General features: G+C 41.9%; 1 protein-coding gene across 1 annotated transcript in view; it reads left to right on the forward strand.

Moving 5' to 3' along the window:
- Positions 1–22,452, forward strand: part of CHD7 (chromodomain helicase DNA binding protein 7) — a 165,631-nt gene that overhangs the window by 78,958 nt on the left and 64,221 nt on the right. The window contains 4 exon segments of the mRNA XM_027774295.1: positions 3,799–3,940; positions 8,976–9,113; positions 10,138–10,203; positions 18,880–18,935. Of these exon segments, the coding sequence (XP_027630096.1) occupies positions 3,799–3,940; positions 8,976–9,113; positions 10,138–10,203; positions 18,880–18,935 (402 nt within the window).

The following is a 22,452-nucleotide window of genomic DNA, read 5'->3' on the forward strand; positions in this document are numbered from 1 at the left end:
TAGCCGTCACTGAGCCCTTGGAGGGGCGGCTAGGTTCTGTCACTGCGCTAGGCAGCTCAGTGGCCTCGTCCTCCATGCTGTCGTGTTGGTATAAGGGATGTTACGAGGGGTATCCTCATGCCCCAATTGGAAGAGCATTCGTGCTTTTGATTTGGAAGAGGGGTGTATATATATCATTGAGTTTTGTTTTTTGGTTTTGACATTACAGATTGAACATCTTTAATCTGAAAGTCCGAAATCCAAAATACTCTGAAATCCAAAACTTCTTGAGCATTGACATGATGCCGGAAGTGGAAATTTCCACACCTGGTCTCATGTGACAAGTCTTACATGATATTTAAAAACGTTGTGTGAACTTACCTGGAGGCTATGTGTTTAAGGTGTACACTCAACAGGGAGATTTGGGTTTAGACTTGGGTCCCATCTCCCAAATATCATGTATATGCAAGGATTCCAAAATTTTTAAAAAATCCGAATTTGAAAGGCTAGTGACCCAAGCATTTCAAATAAGGAACACTCAACCTGCAATGCCGTAAAAGGCCAATTTTGAAATAATGGGCAAATTAAATGCAGATTTAAGTGGTGACTGTGAACGTAGACTTCATGTCCTTTCTCCAGGTCTGATGCTGGGTAGGCCTACACGTGGCATGAGAGGGTGACAGGCAGTGAGGAGCGCTTGTAACAGGCTGGGTGGGAAGCCACACGTGTGAACTGTCGCAGTGGTAGTGGGCGTGGGTGTGCTGTGGGTTTGCAAGTTTGTTCTTTTAGCGGGTGATTAGGAATGTTGATCAAGGCTTTTCCTTCTCTTTATGTTGCTTAAATGAAGGGGTCCTTCAGGAAGATGGGTCCCTCTGTAAGTCTGTAGTCGACCTGATTCCAGTGGGTCTGAGCCCGGGCAGAGAATACTTCCTGCCAGGGAATTCCTTCCGAGCAGGCTGTTAGTCTTCCAGGTGTGGAACGCTAACCCTCTGCCCTGTGCTCCCGTGAATTTCTTCCACTAGCTCATTCAAATTTGAAGGAGGTGTATGATTAACCTCGTTTTACAGATGAGGAAACTGAGGCTCAGGGCAATTAAATGACTTATGCAATGTCATAGGCTAGAAATGACAGTTGGAGCTGGAACTAAAGTCTGACTCCAACCAGTGCTCTCATCCCCCATTCTGTATTACTTTCCTTTGTTAAAAGAAAAATGTTGACTTTGGGTATTTTGGGGCAGTTTTTAAGATAACACTTAGTTGAAAATGCAAATTAATTTATTACACAATAGCAGTCAAGGAAGTTGAATTTAGCTGCATTCTGGGTTTTGTTTTGTTTTCATTGTAATGTAGGGTAGACAACACTGAAAATTTTGTAGCCCTTTCCCCCTTGCTAGGGTGTTCTTTGACTTGTGTGTAGATGCGTGGAGAGATACTTGGTGTCTCTGAACAGCAGTGATGGTGCAGTCTGGTGAGTCTAGAAAGCTTTCAGGAACCAGATCTGGGGTGTGTGCTTCCCTTGGCTACAGGCTTTTTGTCTGAACGTTTGGAGAGGTCCTGTCAGACTCAGCCATCTTGGAGGTTCCGCACAGTTCCTTCTCAGAGAGGGCAGATGGAAAATCATTAGCACTTCTCTCCTTCAGCAAATTGACGTTTCCTCAGACCTGGGTTCTGGTCGGCTTCCAGACAGTGAGCCCGGTACTCCTGCAGGACGGTGCACGCCACGCGGGGCCGGCAGCCCCACTAAATGCAGCGGTGTATCTCCCCCTGGTGCGGAGAGGTCACCGTGGAAAGTACTCACTGCCAACTCACTTTACCTGGCAGTGGTTCAGCTCTTTGACAGGCCTACCTCTGATTTAAACAAATTTGAGAAATATGTAAAGTTTTGGAAGCAGTTTTGCACTGATTTGATAAAAGAAACCACAAAACACTGCAGCGCAGGTGTTGAGAATGTTTGAAAGCTGATTGAGGGAAGCAGATGGCTTTAGTCAGTGGCATCCAGCCAAAAGAGCAGGTGCTGGTCACGTGACCGCTGGTTACCAGGGTAATCTGATTGCTCTTGGCGTGCAGATGAAAGGAAAGGGGCCCAGTGTTCAGCTGTAGTATTGTATAATTTGTGGCAGTTAGAGCGGAAATAAATGCTGGAAATGGAGCCTCATAGTAGGGGAGACTTCTGTCCGTGTGTAGCGTAAACACTAGGACAGTTGGATGAGGCACTGTTGTGTGGAATTTTTTTTTTTTTTTAATTTAAGAAATATCATGCTTTCTGTGGCTTGTCTGGGGGACTGAAAGTTTTTAGGATACGGCCTTAAAAAAAATAAATAAATAAAAAGAAACTCTTTATCCCTAACTGCCATTTTGCCGTAATCTTGAATGGTTTTATGTTGTTTCTTATGTGGCTGTTTGCTATACCAAAAACAAAATAAAAACAACGTCCGAGTATTTGAAAATAACTAGTTGAAGATGATCGGATATTTTACTTGTTGGAAAAATATACATTTTATGTGTGCGATGGATACTTTATTACATTAATGATACTTCTGAAATATTGTATGTGACACCTGCTTTACTGGAACAAAAGCATCTAGATAGCTTGGCCTCTTCCTGCTGTAGTAGCCGAGGTGAAGAACGTGCTGCTTAACACATTCTGTCCACATGCTTTTCTGGGAATATAGGGACTTCAGTACATAAGAGTTTGAAATGTTTTTAGAATTATATTTTTTGTTTTCAAAATGTTAGAACCTGTGGCTCGCTAGAAGTAGTGAAGCATAATTGTTACTGAGGTCAGGTTATTTTCAGTGTTGGTTAGCAAATCGTAATTGATGGGACTGGTTTAGAAATAGAAGTGAAAGGTAACACTAAATGCATGTTCTGAAAGAATGTCAAGGGAAGGTATTAAAAGTAATTGGTAAACTTAAAAAAAGAGAGGTCTTTTGTTTTATGTCATATTCAAACTTACAAATCTTTGTTGTACTATACTGTGGAGAGTGTTCTTTAATTTTGCGGGCCACATTGCTACATTTTTGCACTTCAGAGACCTAACGTTTGAAAAGAAGGGCTAGTAATGATTATTCTAAAAATGCCGAGCACTGTGTGCATGCGTGCCCAAAATCCAGAGAGGAGAAGGGATTGTGGTGTGGCCATCCCCCCTTGGGAGTGATTTCTTGCTTTTCCTCTCTCTGTCTCTGTCTTTTTCTGGAGGTGCATGTGACACATGACCAAAAAAAAAAAAAATCTTAAAATAAAAGAAAAAGCCTAGCACCAAAATAAAGCTAATTTGAATACAGCATTAAGTACAATTATGTAGAACAGGAAATTGTAATTTGAAAGATTTATAAGTTAGGTCAAAAGGTAATTAGATGGGAAAAAAGGACACCTAGTATCACTGGTCAAAGAAATTTGTAAATTATCTGTAAGAAACACAAATAGATGTTCATTATATTGTAGTTTCTCTTGGCAGTCTAAAAAGGTATTCTGCACCCTAAAAACTTGAAAGCAAAACTACTTTTTAACCTGATTTTTTTATTATGGCTCATTATATTGGCAGGCTTTTTGCACAAATGAACAAATGTACTGTGTGTATTATCCGAGATTTTGCATGCATTTCTTTTTAAGTAATTCGCATATTTGCTGACGGGCATCAGTTTGGGGTTTGCCATAAAAACGTGCTTGAGAGTGCCATGTAACTAGAAATGGCCAACACGCGTTGGTTTATCAATGGTCATTGATACTGTAGGGATATTATTGTGGGAAGTACAGTGTTTGGGACATGCAGAAAACCACATTAAAAAGTGAACACTAAGTGATCCACTTTGAATTCTAGTAATAAGAAACCCGATTCAGAAGCAAGTGCTTTGAAGAAAAAGGTCAACAAGGGAAAAGCAGAAGGTTCTGAAAATTCAGACTTAGACAAAACGCCCCCACCATCTCCTCCTCCTGAAGAAGACGAGGACCCAGGTGTTCAGGTAATACCATTACTCTGATCCCCTCGCCTTGCCTATTTAGCATGGGTAACTTTAGCCCAGACGAAGTATGCTAGACCTCCCCTGTCTTGTTATAGAGATGCTTTGGAGATGTCTCTATTGTTGTCTGGAACATTATAGCCATAGTGATGAGAACCGGGCTGGGGCAGGGGGAGCAGTGTGAAATCCAACCCCTGGCCAGAGCTGCTTGGGCTTGCCGACTTTGTCTTTGTAATTAATAAAACAGAGAAGTTCTTTTACTCCTGTAGATGTGCACCTTAACTCTTGTATGTTATCATTATGACACTGGTTAGCAGGATGGCATACTGGCTCACTTAAAGCTTCATTTGCATTTTAAAACTGAAGTTTGTTTGCTTTGTCAGGTTTTTTGTTTGTTTGTTTGTTTGTTTTGGTTCGTTTTGCAGACTAAATAAAAATGTATAGCTTTCTTAAGGTCTCTGACAGCCAGCAGTAAGAGCTGAGAAAAGTTCATGTAATACCCGAGTTTCTACACAGAAGGCAGTGGCTTTCCGAATGGGAGCTCTGTAGAATTTTCTGTGAGATGCCCCTACTTTTAGAGAATTTTATACGATGAGTTGAAAAATTAGCCCTGAAACGAACACCAAGGATTTGGGTTCTTACGCGTGTGAAGTACACTGCTTCCCTGATTGGACTGAGAGGGAGACTTACGCAAGACAGTGAAGAAATATTTCCTTGCGAGGTTCCCTGGACGCTTGCCAAGGTGGCCCACTGGGATGGCTGGGAATGTAACTTATGTGAGTGACGTCTGCATTTTCAAGGAGCGATTGCTGAGGAGTCCTGCCCCCAGGAAGCCGGCCCCTAAAGCTCAAGCCGACTGCACTTTTTCTTGAAGTTTAGCGCATGCAGAGGACTTTTCTCCCTGTACCCCCACCAGTTAGAAATGAGGTATTTGCAAGTGTGCAGCTCTGGTGTAAAGGCTTTCAGATGTTTCATCAGCTTGGTTTGGTATAGAATTCCCTGATAGCTGTACCTTCAGAGAATGGCCTAACTGAGGACCTGAAGGAGGGAGGGAAGTGGAGAGAGAGAGTGCGAAATGATGTTTTGGTTTGATTTGGTGGTATAACTAACACAGCGATTCCTTTGTCGGTGTGGGTTAATTATGTAATTTCCACTTATTTTATGTCAGTGGGAAAGATAGTGGGAAGGTAAGTAGATTTTTTTTTTTAATCACTTAGGGAGTTTTCAACTAAAATATTTTCATGATTCTGAATTCTGTTTTTATCCTCCAGGGTGTTTTTTTCTTCATTTGTGTTTACTTAAAGTAGGATCTTTATGATGGTAGTATTTGGACAGTACTAAGATAAGTAATTCACATAAGTCAAGGAAATTCTGTTATCCATTCATAAATATTGGTGCTGCTTTTTTTAAAAAGTAATGGCTTAATTTGGATATAGATGGACTTTATGAAACACTAGTTTATTTTTCTTCTGTGTTTCAGCTATAGAAAATTGCTAAATGGTGCCAGTGAACATAGGTGGGTCCTTTTTAGCAGGCTAGTGCCGAACCATTCCGGGTTCAGTGGCAAATCTGAGGGACAGCACAGGGAGGGAGACCTGACCTTGCCAACTCCGACACAGGAAGTGATGCGAACTGGTTGTTTGCGTTTCTTCCTGTAACATACAAGAAAGGCTGAGAGTTTAAACTCTTGAGTTGTGTGACTGATTTATTAGAGTTAGCGTCATGGTTTTAACTAACTACAAATTGTGTCACAAGGTACTACCACAGTGAGGTCACCATGACACATGTAGATTTGCTGTTCAGTATACCTATTTTAACTCTGAGTATCTTTTCCAAAGCAATCTGAGTTTAGAAAATTGACCTATTAATTTTAGTGTCGGGTGAAAAGCTTTGACTTAATGATTTGAGTGTGACTTTTAACATTTCATTTTGATTCACAAAATCTTTTTCAGATAATAGTTTAACAAATCAGAAACATATCATAAATAATTTAGTTTTATATTGGGAAATTGTATGAGGAATCTTGACAGAAGAAATAAGTAAACTTAAGATTAATTGTTATTTAGAAGGTAAAGGAGCTACATAACATTTAAAAATGTCAGAAAATTGAGTCCTACTTGCTTTTTGTCCACTACTGACTAACCCCCTCGTTACTTACTGCACAGATTCAGATCACAAAGTTGCTGTCAAGAGAAACTTACGCTCAGCAATAAGTAAACTTCTACTGAAAAAGAGGATCACCCCGTTTTACTGTGCTGGGGTGTTGCTGTGCTGTCAGAGTGGGCTTAGTGTGAAGTGGGTCTGGGGCCCCATCCAGGTCCCGTAGCTGGGGTCATGCCGTGGCAGTGAGGCGTCAAACATAGACCCCTGAGGACGCCCCAGACGGCTCATTTGTGGCACGTCCTTCTCACGGTAATGGCATAAAGATGGGAATACAGATCAATCCATTTCAGTTTACTTCAAATGAAATACGCATGTTGTGCTAGATCTTACAGAATTGAAACGTTTGTTCTTGGTAGCAGCCTTCTGTATCTCTAAGACATTGGAAGTGCAGAAGTGAGGGGAAGCGTGTGCAGGAGCAGGCGTGCATAGGGAAGAGGGGAGCAGCCTGGGTGACCGGCCGTTTTTCTGCAGGAAGCTGGAGCTGAGCCCTTGCGACTTTGTTCCCAGTGACTGGATTTGCATCACGCGTCCTGTCCTGTTCTAAATGCTTTGCATGAATTCCTTCATGTGATTTCTACAGTGTTTGCATGAGGCAGTGACTTTCCTGAGCCCCATTCTACAGACCAGGAAACAGAGGTTCACGCAGTAACTCCCATAAGGCCCCAGTTCCGACGGGCACTCGGCGCTGGGGCCCACGAAGTCGGGCCGCCTCCTGTGACGTGGGGCAGGGTGGCAGAGGCTGGGACCTCTGCTGGTTTCTGCACTGCCTCCACCTGGGGCTGATCGCTCTGGGCAGCTCCGCAGCTTGTCTCAGAGGAGGCTCCAAAGAGCAGACTGTGCCCTGCAGCACTGCTCCCTCTGACCCTCGCCCCCCGGAAGTCTGTTAACAAAGCCTCACCCCACGTGCCGTGTCAGAAAGGTACCTTGGGCCCTGCCGTGGCTGTAAGGCTTGTAGCTCACAGCCATCCAGCGTGGGCTACGCAGAGTTCGTGTTGTCACTGCCTCAGATCCCTTTTTGAGAGCAGTGAGAGCACAAAGTGACTAAAATGTAAATCAGCCGGTCCCACTGTTTGGGGAACGGTGCGGGGACCCTGTCGCTCCTGGCTTGAGAAATGCCAGTGCCAGTCATTTGAGTCTCTGCCTCATTGGCCCGATGTTAAAATTCACAAGGCCTTTAAGTTTTATTTCAAAATTCTTAGAAAAAAGTTTATGTAAAATATTTTTTTCTTAGTATTCTTTTCATTTATTCTATGTGCTTTGTCTATTTATTCTATAGGTTGTAATATGCTTGCATTCATTAGCATTTAAAACTTCACCTGTGTCATTTTATAACTTAGATTTGATCATATATGCATACTAATGAAAAGATTATTTCTCCTCACTCATGTTAACTTACAGAACTAGGGATTTGGGTTTTTTTTTTTTGACAAAAAGGTCAAATGCTATAGAGTTATTCTAAACAAAAATTTGAAAACCCCTTCTTTGGCTTCATTTAGTTTTCTACCTAGAATTAATAACTACTAACAATTCTTTGTGCATTCTTTCATTCATGTATGAATACACGCACGTGCGCGCACACACACACACACACACTTATTTTTAAAATTTCTTTCATGAACAAGAGGGACAGAGACAGAGAGAGGCAGATGGCCCTGGCAAGCTCTTGTTGCTGAGATCCACCCGGCCTCAGCTAGCCCTGGACCATGGGCGTGTACTGGCCAGCCTTCTCAGGGAGGTCTCTGAGTATGGACCACAGCCTTCCCACGTGGGGCAGGCTCACAGAGCATCTCAGCGTTCCACTGCTGTGCCACATCCCAGGTCTTTTTCCCTGTCACTGGAAGCATATATCTTCACGTTCATTTTTCAGCAAATACTCACTAAAGTGTTGAGAAGTAAGTAAGACATGTAGTCTTTGTCTTAAGGAGCTTATATATTGATTCAGATATCCAAAGAAATACACAGCAGTTTTTGTTATCTTAAATAGAGTCATAAAGTTACTTATTGTTATATGATTTTTTTTGTGTGTGTCTTTATTGACAGTTCGTCTGCAGATATCCCTAAGATATGTTATATAGCTACTAGGTCAAAGGGCTGGCCTGTTTTAAATTTGATAGCTAAAACCACACTGTCCTGCAAAGGCTATGAAGGGGTCTATTTTGACCACTCTGGAGTGCCAGAGTGTCCATTTTAGGCTACCTATTACCAGTCTTTTTTTTTTTCATTTTAACCCCTATGATAAAAAAAATTAAATTAAAAAAACTGAAAGTACTTTGCATAGGGATTCAATATTAATTTTGCAGTTCAACCTTTCATCTCTTCAAAAATGTTCAGAATCTTTTTTTTTTTTTTTTAGAACCAAGATTAGAATGCCAAATTCTTTCTTTAATGACCCGGCGAGGTATCATGAGTATTTTGGATGATACTGTAAAAGTATCTGTTTAGCACTTTGTAGTTTACAGATGATATTCTGTGAATTCGTTTTTTGGACTATGGGTGGGGGGAGGATTTTAAACACACAGAAACAGAATCATGTAATGAGCCCCTGCAGCCCCGTTCCCAGCTCCTGGCTTGCTGTCACTTTGATGGCCTCACTGGTGGAGTCAGGAACACGATTTGTTGTTGTTTCCGTTTTCCAGTTGACAGGCACATGGCTGGGAGTGGCAGCTTCAGTTCTCAGAGGCATCTGACTCGGGCTCCCCGCCCCCATTTCCATCGTATTTGTTGCAGCTGGGACCTTGTCCTGTGATTTATGGGCTTAAAGTCACCTGTTTCTCTTTACGACTAATTTTTACAAACACATCTTACCATTCCGAGCTGTTCTAAAGAGCAGCAGTGGTTGCTTTATAAAAGCCACTTTGTTGGGACTCTGTTTTAGAAGAGACGGTCCAGCAGGCAGGTGAAGAGAAAGCGATATACCGAAGACTTGGAGTTCAAGATTTCCGATGAGGAGGCAGATGATGCAGACGCTGCTGGGAGAGACTCGCCCTCCAACACCTCGCAGTCGGAGCAGCAGGTGAGCCGCACAGTCGCCCGACTCCCGTAGGCCCTCCGAAAGATGGACTGGACACTTAGGTGGGATCCGAGAAGTTCAATGGAAGCATTGGACTTGCAGCCGGGGAATGAACCTTCATCTGATGTGCTTTGGGAGATTAGCTGTTTACCAGCATCCTTCAGAAAGCCCTGTTCACTGAAATTTATTATTTTTTTCCCCAAGCCTGTGATATGTAATTTGACACAATTTTGGAGAATTAATGGTCTATGCTGAGGAAGAGTCAGAGCTAGAATTCAAGGAGGCTGAATTTACCTCTGAGAATTCAGTGCTGTAGCTTCTGGGACTTTAATAAGCCACTCAAGCTTGTCTCCCGCTGTTAGACGCCGCGAGAACCCCTTTATGAAATTACTGCCTCATAGTACCCAGCAGGGCATACTTTATTCGCTATGCAATGTAAATGATGGATAAAACAGTTTATATCAAATAGGGTAGTAACGCAGGACTGAGTATTGTAAAGATCTTTTTTTAAATGCTTTTTTCTTACCATTACTGTACTTGAGTGAACAAACTGGTAACCAGTTGCAAAGTTTATTAAATGCACTTTGTGTCTTATTTGGTAATTTGTACTATGTTAAGTTGTTACATAACGTTTAATGTGCCCTCCATAGATAAAAGCTGCCTACGATAACAGAATGATGAGTATATTTACCCCATGGGTATAGATGAAGAAAAGTTATATTTTCAGCTGCTACCATGCAGAGATGATTTTCTCTTGGCAGCTGGAGTTTCTGAATGCTCTCTGGCTTTAGGGACCCATGCTAGTCTCGTAATTACACTACGTAACCACGTAGTAATAGGCACAGCTCTTCCTTTCGCTTTTCTGTAGAGTGGGACTTTTGTTCTCTTCAGTCGCGTTTCCCCTGGTGACTTAGTGCCCCCAGTGATTTAAAGGGAGTGGGGGTAGCAGCAGAGAGTGATTCTCGCTTCTACAGCGGAAGGCGAAATGTGTTCCACTTGCACTGACTCACACGCCTTTATGTTTTAGGAATCTGTTGATGCAGAAGGCCCAGTGGTAGAGAAGATCATGAGCAGCCGTTCAGTAAAGAAGCAGGTAAGTTCCGTGTGGGCGCTGGGGCCTGTGGTGTGTCTAGCGTTTACAGGATTGTTTATTTTGTAATCTTCTTTTAAAATCCCACTATTGTAAAATAAAACTTCTGGTGCTATTTCTAATCCTGATTGATTTATTAACCCCAGTATAAATCTTTGGGACCTCTACCCCACGTGAAATTAAAACGTACGAAGCAGTACTTTATTACAGCATCCAGAGTAGGCAAGCGACTTTTAAAAGTCTCCAAAGAAATATATATGATTTTTTTGGTGTTACATAGGCTGCCTTTTTAATTAACATTATTCATAAAAATTGTAAACATGAATTTATCTCTCATTTCTCTGAGAGGAAGGCCCTACCACCCCCAGTTCTATTTTTTAAGAATCATTTTAGAAAGTTGGTGTTTTTTTTTATCCACACGTTTCATATCATTTCTTTATATATATAATTGAAATAGTCATTCATATCCTTATTTCCAGAGCAAAGGTGAAATACAGGGCTATTTTCAGGTGAATTTTGAAGATAACATGATTTACTCATTGAAGTTGTTTGGAGTTCATGTTGATCTGCAAAGACACGCTTCTAAGTGCCTGTCACTAGCCTGATAAACTCGTCATTTAAGAATTTATATACTCTTTAGTTTTAGTTTTTGTTTTTTTAAGAGAGATTTTTGCTCTGGGCTGTGTACCCTCACCAGAGGGACAGAGAGAGACAGAAAGCAAGAAGTTATCCCCTGCTCCCCCACGCCACAATCCCTTCTCCTCCATTCTCCTTTCGGGATTTTGGGCATGCACGCACATGCGCCCAGCGTGAGTCTAAGCTGCCGGGTCCAGGATTCGAACCATGGTCGACTGCATGTGAGTCCAGTGACGTAACCAATTATAATACCTGCTGGCCCCAGGAACTCATATACTCTTTAACAAGGAATTCCAGTGCCACTTTCTTTTGCTAATGGAAATTCCTTGTTTCATCCCAACCACCCTGTTTTTTTGCCTCATTTGAGAAGAGGCTTTACTTAGTTTGGGTAATTACATAGAGATCAGGTTCATTTACGTGTTCCAACATGCAATTGTCAGTGTCCCTAGAAAGTGGTTCCCTTTAGGTCGTGTCCGCCTCTCAGCCTGAATCACTGTCACGCCCATCGTTCTGTCTTTCCTTTGCTTTCAGGGGAGGCAGATGTACAGCTTCATGTTTGGACATAAAGTTTGTTTTTAATTATTAGAAGGTAAATGTGCTCATGAGAGAGAGAGAAGGGGAGAGAGAAAGAAGGAAGGAACATTCTAGACTGGTCAGAGTGCAGACCGTCTCCTCTCGCTGTCTGTCCTCCTGGGATCTGGGGTACTCATGCACGCACACTCAGCTTGTTACAGGCCATCAGCAGGGTTCAAGCCACAGTTGGCTATGTGTGATCTAGCTTCCTTAATTACTAAGCCGCAGGGCTGGACCTCAAGTTTTTTGTTTTTGTTTTAAGAATTATTAATTTATTTATTTTTGTGAGGAGAGGTTTTTGCTATAGGGCACATGCGCTCGCCAGACAGAGAGAGAGAGACATAGAGACAGAAAGCGAGAAATCACCCCCCAGGGGGGATGGTCACGCTGCGCAATCCCTTCTCCTCCATTCTCCTCTCAGGATCTTGGGCACGCATGCACACGCACCCAGTGTGAGTTTAAGCCACCGGGTCCGGGGAGTCCAGTGACATAGCCATTACGCTAACTGCTGGTCCCAAGAATTATTTATTTAATTTTTGTTTATCATTATTGCTGTTGCTATTTTTTAAAAAGTTCTGCGGGACACATGAGCTCATCAGAGGGAGACAGATTGAGAGAGAGCAAACCACCAGGTCTGGGACTCAAACCATGGTCAGCCATGGGGTAGTCAGGTGCCTTAACCACCATACCACCTGCTGACCCTCTGTTTTTGTTTTATTAATAAAACGTATGCAGAATGTGACTTCTCAGTGAGACAGATGAGGAATGGAGACACGGTGTATCTTGCAGTGACAGCCCAGGCTCCTGACATAGGAAGCCTTTTCGACTCAAATACAAATGCTAAGAGATGCCTGAAATCGGATGGCAGCAGCCACAAGCTTCTCTTTACCTTTGTTTCAGTACTGCTTGCTTTTCTGTTGTGTGAGTCAAGGTAGATTTTCATCAGAATATACAACTTAATTCATGTGAAATAATCAAAAGCAACCTGAGGATGTTTTCAGACCAAGGGTAGAGGGTGGGGTATATGGAGGGTCCATCGAGTGACTGAATGAGAGTTCCCTCCCCAACGCATCCAGTGGTGAGTCACAGCCATCACTGTTCCAGCAGAAATGAGCACTATTTAACTCATTAGAAAGAAGGCTACATTTTTGTCTTACTAATGACTCTAGAACTGTTTGTTTATGAATTGTGTGTTGGTATGTGTGTGTGTATATATTTATATGTGTGTGTTCTTATATATGTGTGTATATATTATGTATAATAAAATTTAAATACTTGTCATGCTTTAAAGAATAATCCCCTTCAGGCTGGCAGGTGACATGGTGGTTAGGGGCGCTAGTCTCCAACATGGCCAATTGTGGTTTGAGTCTTGGACCTGGTGGCTTGCTTTCTCACTTTCTCTGTCTCTCTCTCTGTCCCTTTCTGGTCAAATTAAAATAAATAAATAAAGTTAAAAATAAAATAATTCTGGGGAATTATTTTAGGTGGTGGCGTGGTGGTTAAGGCGCTGGACACTCCCACATGGCTGACCAAGGTTCAAGTCCTGAATCTGGTGGCTTGCTTTCTCACTTCCTCTCTCTCTCACTCTCTGTCTCTCTCTGGTCAAATTAAAAAATATATGAATGAATAAATAAAATAATCAATTATTTTAAAAAGTAATTATTTAAAAAGAAGAATAATCCTTTTCACTGAATTGAAGTGACTTGAGTAAATAGCCTATCATTGAGATGGGATGTATTATTTTTGTTTAATTGGCAGTGCTCCAGCAGGCATACTCAGCAGGTTGAGAGGTGGCAAATTATAACCAGCTCTGTTACCCAGAACCACTTCAGCCATGCATTATGCAGGGTATTGCTTGTTCTTTCTGTTTTGCCCACTTTAAGGCTTTTCTCCCCTTCTTCCCTATTTTCTTTTCTTAGCCACCTTTAAAATGGGCACCCGGGGTTTAGGAACAGGTATTGTTACCATTTAATGAAGACCAGATTTATCATATGACAGGAGATTAAAAATCACTGGAACTGGGACCAGCAGTTAGCGTAATGGCTATGTCGCTGGGCTCCCACGTAGTCAACCGCTGTTCGCATCCCAGACCCGGTGGCTTAAACTTAATGCCAGGCGCATGTGTGTGCGTGCCCAAGATCCTGAGAGGAGAATGGAGGAGAAGGGATTGTGGCGTGGCCATCCCCCCCGGGGGGTGATTTCTCTTTTTCTATCTCTCTGTCTGTCTCTGTCTGTCTGGCGAGTGCACACCCCCTATAGAGAAAACCTCTTAAACAAACAAACAAACAAACAAACACCAGAGCTGTCCATGAGGGTTGAGCAGTTGTTGAGTTGGTTAATTTGGGAATGGACAAAATGAGTGGAAAAATTCCTCTGGAAGGGGAGCTATGCCTAGAGGTATGATTTTAAAGAAAGAAAGAAATGTTAAGTTCATTGAATTGCTTGTGGACTTATTGGCATTTCATAAGGACAATAGAAAACCATTAGAAGATACTAAGCATTAAGAGGTACTAACTTTTTAAACAGCTAACTGTTCTAAAAGTAGTTAGTTATCCGCTTTAATAACATGGGGGAAAGTGTTGGGGAGAGAAACAAAAGGAAATTTGAGATTTTTCTGTGGATTCTAGCTATGCCGGCTGGTCTGTCTCCTATTACCATGAATAATTTAAAAACTGGCTGTGAGAAGGTGTCTTTATCTCCCCCTGGCAGCTCTGCGGAACTGGCCCTGAGCTCAGAGCCTGCCCGCACCGAGGTCTCGCATCAGCGATTCTGTTCTTCGGAGTCGGGTGACCTCCCCACCGTCACCTAGGAAGGATGATGATGAACTGTTGCAACGGAGCTGCGCAGGCTCCAAAAGCCCTGGCAGAGCCTCCTCGATGCAGCACCTCGGTTAATGGGATGGCTCAGGCACTTGTCATTCTAAGCCCATGTTAACGTGCCCAAGACCCAGTGGAAGGGCCGTAATTGGCACTTACATTTGTTTTTTAAAGAATTATTTTATTTAACTTTATTTCCATTTGACCAGAGAGGGATGGAATGAGAAAGAGAGAGAGAAAGAAAGAAAGCAAGAAAGCAAGTCGCCAGGTCTGGGACTTGAACCACGGTCAGCCATGTAGGAGTCCAGTGCCCCTGCTCACCATGCCACCTGCAGGCCCTGATACTTATATTTGAATTCTGAGGTAAATACATAAATGGACACCTGCTTATGTAAAGGTTAATTCTTTTGTTTTTCACATTTAGTCATCCTGTAGCCTTTTCTGCTTTGAATCATCCATTTTAGGAGGATTAATTCAAACCCTTTTTGGTATGGTGGTTAAGGTGCTGGACACTTCCACATGGCCGACCACAGTTCAGGTTCCAGACCTGGTGGCTAGCTTTCTCACTTTCTCTCTCTCTTTCTTTGTGTCTCTGATCAAATTAAACAAATGAATAAAAATTAAATAATTCCGTATTTTTAAAAAGTGAATTCTGACTGTATTCCTTAAAATGTTTTCTTTTTCTCTTTAAGAATATCTTATTTTTAAGGACTTATTTTAAATTCTGGAATGTTTATTTTAATTCTCTTTAATTGAAGCCAATTTTTTTAAAAAAGAGAGTACATGGATAAAGTTAAGGTAAAACTCTTAATTCCGTTCCTTATCATGTCCTTCTTTTCTCCCTAAGTGAACTGGACTTTGGCACCTCTGGAAGGATATACAGTTAGGTCGGGCCAGGGCAGGAAGAGTCATACCTGAGCCCTATTGATACCTTTGTTGAGGTGCTTTCTTGTTCTTTGTGCATTCTTTAATGACATTTTCCTTCATTCGCACTCTAGCTTGGCTTTGCTTCTCCAGGGTGGCTGTTTAGTAATAGGATGCTTGGGAAAGGCTATGCATTCTTTCAGGCGATAGGATTATCATTCACTGGAATGGCTGCCTAGGACCCAGGCAACTCGAAGATGCAGTTTACTGTCTTATCAAGGTTTCTGGTTCATGTGAACAATATGTTTGGAACTTTACATTTTATATGAATAATAAAGATTTTTTTTTTTTTGGAGAGTTTTTATTTTTTTATTTTTATTTTTTGCTATAGTGCGCATGCGTTCGCCAGACACAGAGAGATAGAAAGCAAGAAATCACCCCCCCAGAGGGGATGGCCACGCCGCAATCCCTTCTCCTCCATTCTCCTCTTGGGATCTTGGGCATGCACGTACACGCCCCCAACGTAAGTTTAAACCACCGGGTCCGGGACTCGAACTGCGGTCAACTACATGGGAGTCTAGCAACGTAGCCATTACGCTAACTGCTAGTCCCGATGAATAATAAAGATTTTCATAGACTAGTTTTGGAGTTTCATAAGACAAACATATTTCTCAGAAATATTTTACGAGACATAAAATTACTTTCAGAACTTTTTGGTTTTCTTTTCTTGTCTTTTTTCTTTTTTGTTTTGTAAATTTGCTGTCAGGTGCATGCACTCTCCCGAGACAGAGAGAGGGAAGATGAGAAAACAGGCAGAATGACCACGCGTGATCCCTTCTCTTCCGCTCTCTTCTCGGGATTTTGGACATGTGTGCACATGTGCTCAAGCTGCCGGGTCTGAAACTCAAACTGTGCAGTCGGCCATGTGTTACCTAGCTGCTCTAACTGCCGTGCCACCAGGCTGGTCCTGAAGCACTTTCCAACTTAATGGTAGCTGTTCAAGAAAGAAATTTGAGCATTGTATGTGTATGCACATGTGTGCACATTCATGTGTGAACTCAGAATACTGTTGGATACCGGGCACAGTGGGGTCCAAGAAGTTGTAAGTTGTCTATTTTAAGCTATCATCCGAGGCTGGTCAAACTGCCATTTAATGAATAATTGAAATGATGTTCCTAAGAGCTTAGGAATTCACACACTTCTGTTAATTGTTTTACTATTAGTAAAGCAAAAGAGTTGAGGATGATTGTATTTATGTGAAAGAAAGGGTGAAAAATCACCTCTGTTTATATTCTAGGGCAGTAGGCGATGGTCCTGTATGTCTGATCAGTGCTATGTTTTGGGACACTCAAAAGATACAGGTCCTGGGACGATTCTGTGCGAGCTCCAGGTGCTGGCAAATGAGGTCTCAGAGCCCAGTCAGTTCCCCCAGACAGCTCTTGACTCTCTTGTTTGGCATCTTCATAGCCGAGTCCCATGACAAAATGGGGATTAATGAGAGCTGGGGACAGATGGCTCTAAAGAGTTAGAGCTTCCTGGAACAGAATTGAGACAGACAAAAACTGTCCATTGTTTAAGATTTGACCCTATGTGCTTTGGTGCCCACTTAGAATTATGGGATGGTAAGACCATTTAGAATGTAATGGGAAGGCCAGTATGGAAGACAAGATCAGAAAGATGGAAATCGGAATAATTGAGCATGGAAGTGTTAAATCTCATCTTGTTACTGCTTCAAAGATACGTAATCTTGAGAAACTAGGGGTGGTCGGGAAAGGCATGATGCATTTTTGCATAGAAAAACGTAGGAAAAACTACATCATGACTTCCCTGATAACCTAATATTTCAGAATTGAAAGACATACAGTTAGTATCAAAAGAGTAAAAGCCCAGACACTTGAATTCCATTCTAGGTTTGCGTTTCATAATGTGCTATGAGAAGCATCGAAACTTCTAGTCTCACCCCTGCTTCCCATTTTTCCTGATGGTCTTTGTTGACTTTGCCTTTCTACTAGACTGTCTAGACTCTATTACTGATAATATATCTTGAAACAGGAGTAGAATGGGGGAATTTTAAAGCTAGAAAAGAGTGAGGTGGGTCCTACTAGAATTTATCTATAAATTAATTCCAAGGTTATGTTGCTGGCTCTTGAAGGCAACATTTTCTTTCACTTGGGATAACGAAAAGCTTGTGATGTAGATGGTGTCCTGAAAACATTGATTTAAAGAGAAGCTTTGTAGGGCCAGCAGGTGGTGTGGCAGTGAAGACGCTGGATCCTACATGGCCATCTGCATGTTTTAAGTCCTGGACCCGGTGGCTTGAAAATCATGCCGGGTGTGCACGTGTGCCTCAAATCCCAAAAGGAGACTGGAAGAGAAGGGTTTGTGGTGTGACCATCCCCCTGGGGGGGTGGTGATTTCTCACTTTCCCTTTCTCACTTTCTCGTTCTCTGGCAAGTGCACATGTCCCGTAGCAAAAACAAAAACAAAAGCTTTCTAGTTATGACCTTTCCTATATCCGTTAGGGTGCAATCAGATATTAATAGGTATTGATCAGATTCCTGGATATCCAGTCGTCTTATTAGTGATCTTTAGACAGGTGGGGGGAAAAACATTTTCAATTCAGACTTAAGTAATAGAAGTGAGAGTTTCGAAGAGAAGTTTGAGTTCATTATCTTTGATAGTTTGAAAGTACGAGACCAAGGGGGATCCGCTTTGAGCGGATCTGCACCAGTCTGCTGCCCACCGAATGTCTCTGCTCTTCTGTTTGTCTCCTGCCATGTTCCTACTTGCCTTCATTTCCTTCAGAGTATCTCTGTGACGGCTTAGCAGCCATGTAAGACCCTCAAGGTAGGCTTGGGGGCTCTTGTAAAAGTGTAAAAGCAATCCCTCAACATCTGTAAGTGGTGTTTACGTTTCACCATCTGATTTATCTGATCAAATGTACCAGAAGAAAATTACATATCATGACTTATCAGCCTAAAGCCAAAAGAGAAAAAGAAAAGCCATGCCTAAAATATCATAAACATATTATCTTTTGCGTACGCGACGGCAGGTCGGATCTAGGGAGATGGTATAGATAATCTCATCACTGAAAACGCTTGATTTGGCTGACATGTATCACAATGTCAACCTCACCTAGATGTAGTATGTGGAGTGTTAATTTTATTTGGCTGCAATGTGTGTGAGACATCTTGTCTGAGAGATCTTAATTGTACCATTGAGTAAAACTAAAACTATGAATAGTGATGCACTGAAATTACAGCGTCAGAACAAGGTTTAGTTTTATATGGTTTCTTGTTTAGAGTTATTAACTATATGGAGAAATAAATGTCTTTTAAATATTTTAAAACATTACAAAACCCACAATGTAAAGTTGCCATGAGGCAGCCAAAAATAATACATATGGCATTCAGGAGAGCAGTTGCTAATTGGCTGCTGCCTGAGAAAATGGCACACTTGGCGTCTACTTAACACTGTGGGTTTGGCAGAATGCCAGTTTTGGGGTCAGGTTGTTGTGAATGAAGCTGCATGTGGTTAGGGAGGAGTTAAAATGATTCATGTCTCAGAAGCCAGAGCACGTCGAGCAGAGCTGCGTGACGAGCCCGTCCTCGCCCCCGGCCTCCCACCAGCACAGCGTGCCGGTCGGTCCACGACGGGCCGGGCTGGGCCGGGCCAGGCCACGCCACGCCACTCAGCCCTGCTCTGCACTCCCGTGGGAGTCGGCCTTGACTTGGGAAATATTTGAGGAGATGGTTTTTAAGTATGTGCCTGAAATATTCTTTTGTTGCAGAAGGAATCTGGAGAGGAGGTAGAAGTTGAGGAATTCTATGTGAAATACAAAAACTTGTAAGTAAATTGTGATTTTGTTTTTTTCCCATATTTAAGGGGAGGATGTATTTTCAAAGTACTAACCAACTACTTTTTTTAAAAAATTGGAGTTGGGAAACTGGGTTGTTTTATTTAGTATCTTGGAGGCCATTTTCTACTAACTTTAGTGTCTTTGATGTTTCATGAATTTGATTTTTCTGGAAAATGTGTTAAGTGGTGTAAAAGTTGACTAACTTTCTTATATAATCAATTGTGTGTTTTGTTTGTTTGTTTGTTTGTTTTTAAAGAGGGAATATAGATTTAGACAGTAATGGAAAAGCAAATGAAATACTCTTTTTTCCTATTCTCTGAGCATGAATTCCGCGCTCCTCTCTTAGTCTGTAAATGCGTGCTGGGCATTTGAGCTGCAGTGTGTCGCAGACACATGCCCTAGAAAGTCTCGTCGGCTTACCATGCAGAGAGCCATGGTTTTACTTGTTTCTCCTATTTGCTTAATGGATTTGAATTGCCTAACTTAAAACTTGGAATTGAAAAGCACTGAGTTTTCCTCAGAGGGTCTGTGTTGTAGGTGAAGGTGGTATGCTTGGTCAAAACACAGGTTTCAATGAGTCTGCCTTGTTAGAAAGGTCAGAGGTCATCTTGCTGAAGAAGACGGAGGCCATTTTGTAAACTAAAGATCCATCACAGAACAAGGAACAAAAATATTAATTGAAAGCATTAACATAAGAAAAGTACTGTATTAAGTTCTAGGGTTTTAAGAAAGGCTTCTGTGAGTGGCCGTCAGAACAGCCTGAGAACTTTCACACCACCTTAGAAGATGAACCAGGTGTCATAGTTTTTCTGTCCTCCTCCAGTGTTGGAATCGGTACCTTGTTGATAAACTGATTCACTTCTGAAGAAGTGGTGAGCATGACCCTTTACCAGTGTAAAAGGTAAAAGTAGAATGATAAAGGTATCTCTGTCGGTTTCAACCATCAAATTCAGGGAAATACCGTCTAGCAATTTAAAAAAGTTAGCCATCATCATCTGCTCAGAGCATGATGAGTGACTGTTTGTGGAAATCATGCCCTTGACATGACTTCCTGTGGCCATGTAGGGAGAGTGGGAGAATAGGGAGGGAGAGTTCCCTTGTAAATTTACCAGATTGGATCAAGTTTAATTATTGATTGCCAAAAGCTGGCACTCCTAGACAGGCATCGCAACCAGTGCATGGTTCTGGGGCCTGAGGCTCCTCCATCCAGTCTAACCTGTTAAACTTCTATTTTGGCAAAATTTCAGATTTACTGAGAAATTGCAAAAAGACCATAATGAATTATTGGTTTTATTTTTGTAATTAACGTATTTTGTCTGAAAAGAAACTTTTTGAGATAACCAAAGATGGTGGTGATTTACGAAGTCTATCATTCCTTCTAAGTTTATTAGTTGAGTTTCTACTGTGATGAAGAGCTTTGCCCTCCTGCCCATTTGCTATTTTATAGCTGTGTAGACTTGTGGATTCTTGTTTTATTGGCTGGTTTAGAGTTCTTTACTCTCATTGCATTATTTACTTTGCTCATATAATACTTGGCCATTGGGAGCCCCTTGGAGCTGCCTGCAGTCCCAGGGCCTGGTCTCCATGCTTCTTTGAGTACTTCCTGTCTAGCACTGGAGGATGTTGCAGGCTCATCTTGCAACTTCCTTGCTCTAGTCCTGGAATCATTATTTCTCCAAGAAGCCTGGGGTGTTTTTGTGCAGAGAGCATTAAAAAACCAGGGTTCAGGCTCTGAGTGTGTTCATTACAGCTGAGGAGACATTGTGCCTAGTCCACTCAGTGGGGAGGGCTCAGACATTGTGCACACATGTGTATGTATAAACACGTGCACCGGAGTTACATACATATACATCTGTGTGTTTATATACACGGGTGTCTGCTGACCCACCTACTGGCCACACCATTGAAAACAGTGCCTTCATACTGATACTTCCAGTACTATACCAGAGCCTTTCCCATTCTTTTTTTTTTTTTTTTTTTAGAGGTTTTTGCTAAAGGGCGCGTGGGCCTCCCAGCACAAGGTTTTTGCTATAGGGCGCGTGTGCTCTCCAGACAGACAGAGACAGAGAGACACAAAGGGAGAAATCACCCCCCAGGGGAATGGCTACACCACAAGCCCTTTTCCTCCATTCTCCCTCTTGGGATCTTGGGCACGCATGCACACGCGCCCAGTGTGAGTTTAAGCCACCGGGTTCGAGTCTCAAACCATGGTCAACTACAAGGGAGTCTAGCGACATAGCCATTACGCTAACTGCTGTTCCCTCCCATTCAGTATTCATAATTCCCCCTTTGACCTTAAGAAACTTGGTTTTTCACTGTATTTGCTTTTTTTTTATTTTGTCAAGCCTAGAATATATAGCAAGTGATTTTGGAATTACTTAACTAGCACACGTTTCTGTAAAAAAGAAGTCTATGTCTGCTCAGGATTTTTTTACTTTAGTTTGAAGGCATAGAGGTTAAGTATTTTGTTCCAGATTTCCTCAGATTGGTTTCCTGCCCACCCTCTTATGGTTGTATTATTTATTTGCTACATGGCTTGGTGCATTAGTTTCTGTTTGTATTTCCATCTCAGCCAATCTTTTTTATTTTTTTCCTCAAGTTTGGGAAATATCAACATGGCTCAGAAGTCAGACCTGTACATGAAAAGGTGCCAGGGAAAGATGTATTGTCTTCCCTTGTTTTCTGCTCATTCCTTCCCACCTTTTTGGTCTCAGATTGACCCTTTCTGAAATTTTGGCTAGTCCATGCATATTGTCTTCCCTTGTTTTCTGCTCATTCCTTTCCACCTTTTTGGTCTCAGATTGACACTTTCTGAAATTTTTGGCACGTCCATGCGGATATAGGTATATATGGTTTATAATTTCTCCTCCTTTCTCTCTCTCTCTCTCTCTCTCACACACACACACACACACACACAATTGCATACTGTCAGTACACATTTACTCTTTGTTTTTGTCAAAACACTCCATCTGAAAGTTGCTCTCCACCAGTTCGTAGGAGCCCTCCCCTTTGTCACAGCTGCATAGTACTCCATTCCAAGGCTAGCCACTCAGCCAGCCTCCTGTGCCTGTGGGCTCATAAAGGGCCCCTGGTATTTCATAACCACAGACAGCGCTGCAATATTTATCTCATGCAAGCCTCTGTATGTTCAGATTGTTGTAGGCATATAGCTTCAGGGTGACTTCCTGCAAGAGAAAGTGCTAGATCTAAAGGCAAACAATACACATGATTTTGAGAGACATTGCCAGATTCCCTTCCCTAAAGACCGAGTCTGTGTGCATTCCTGTAAGCCGTGTGAGAGCACTGATTTCCCGCACACCTTCCAACGCAGCGTGTCCTTTTTTACCGTTAAACGTTTTGCTTTTTCAGTGAATTTTCATTTATTATAGATAAGAACATCTTTTCCTAAGATTTTTTTAAAGAATTATTTTATTTTAACTTTATTTATTATTATTATCATTATTATTTTCCAGTTTGATCAGAGAGAGACAGAGAGAGAGAGAG

This window comes from Tupaia chinensis, unplaced genomic scaffold (assembly GCF_000334495.1).
Source record: "Tupaia chinensis unplaced genomic scaffold, TupChi_1.0 Scaffold000421_1, whole genome shotgun sequence".
Lineage (NCBI taxonomy): Eukaryota > Metazoa > Chordata > Mammalia > Scandentia > Tupaiidae > Tupaia > Tupaia belangeri.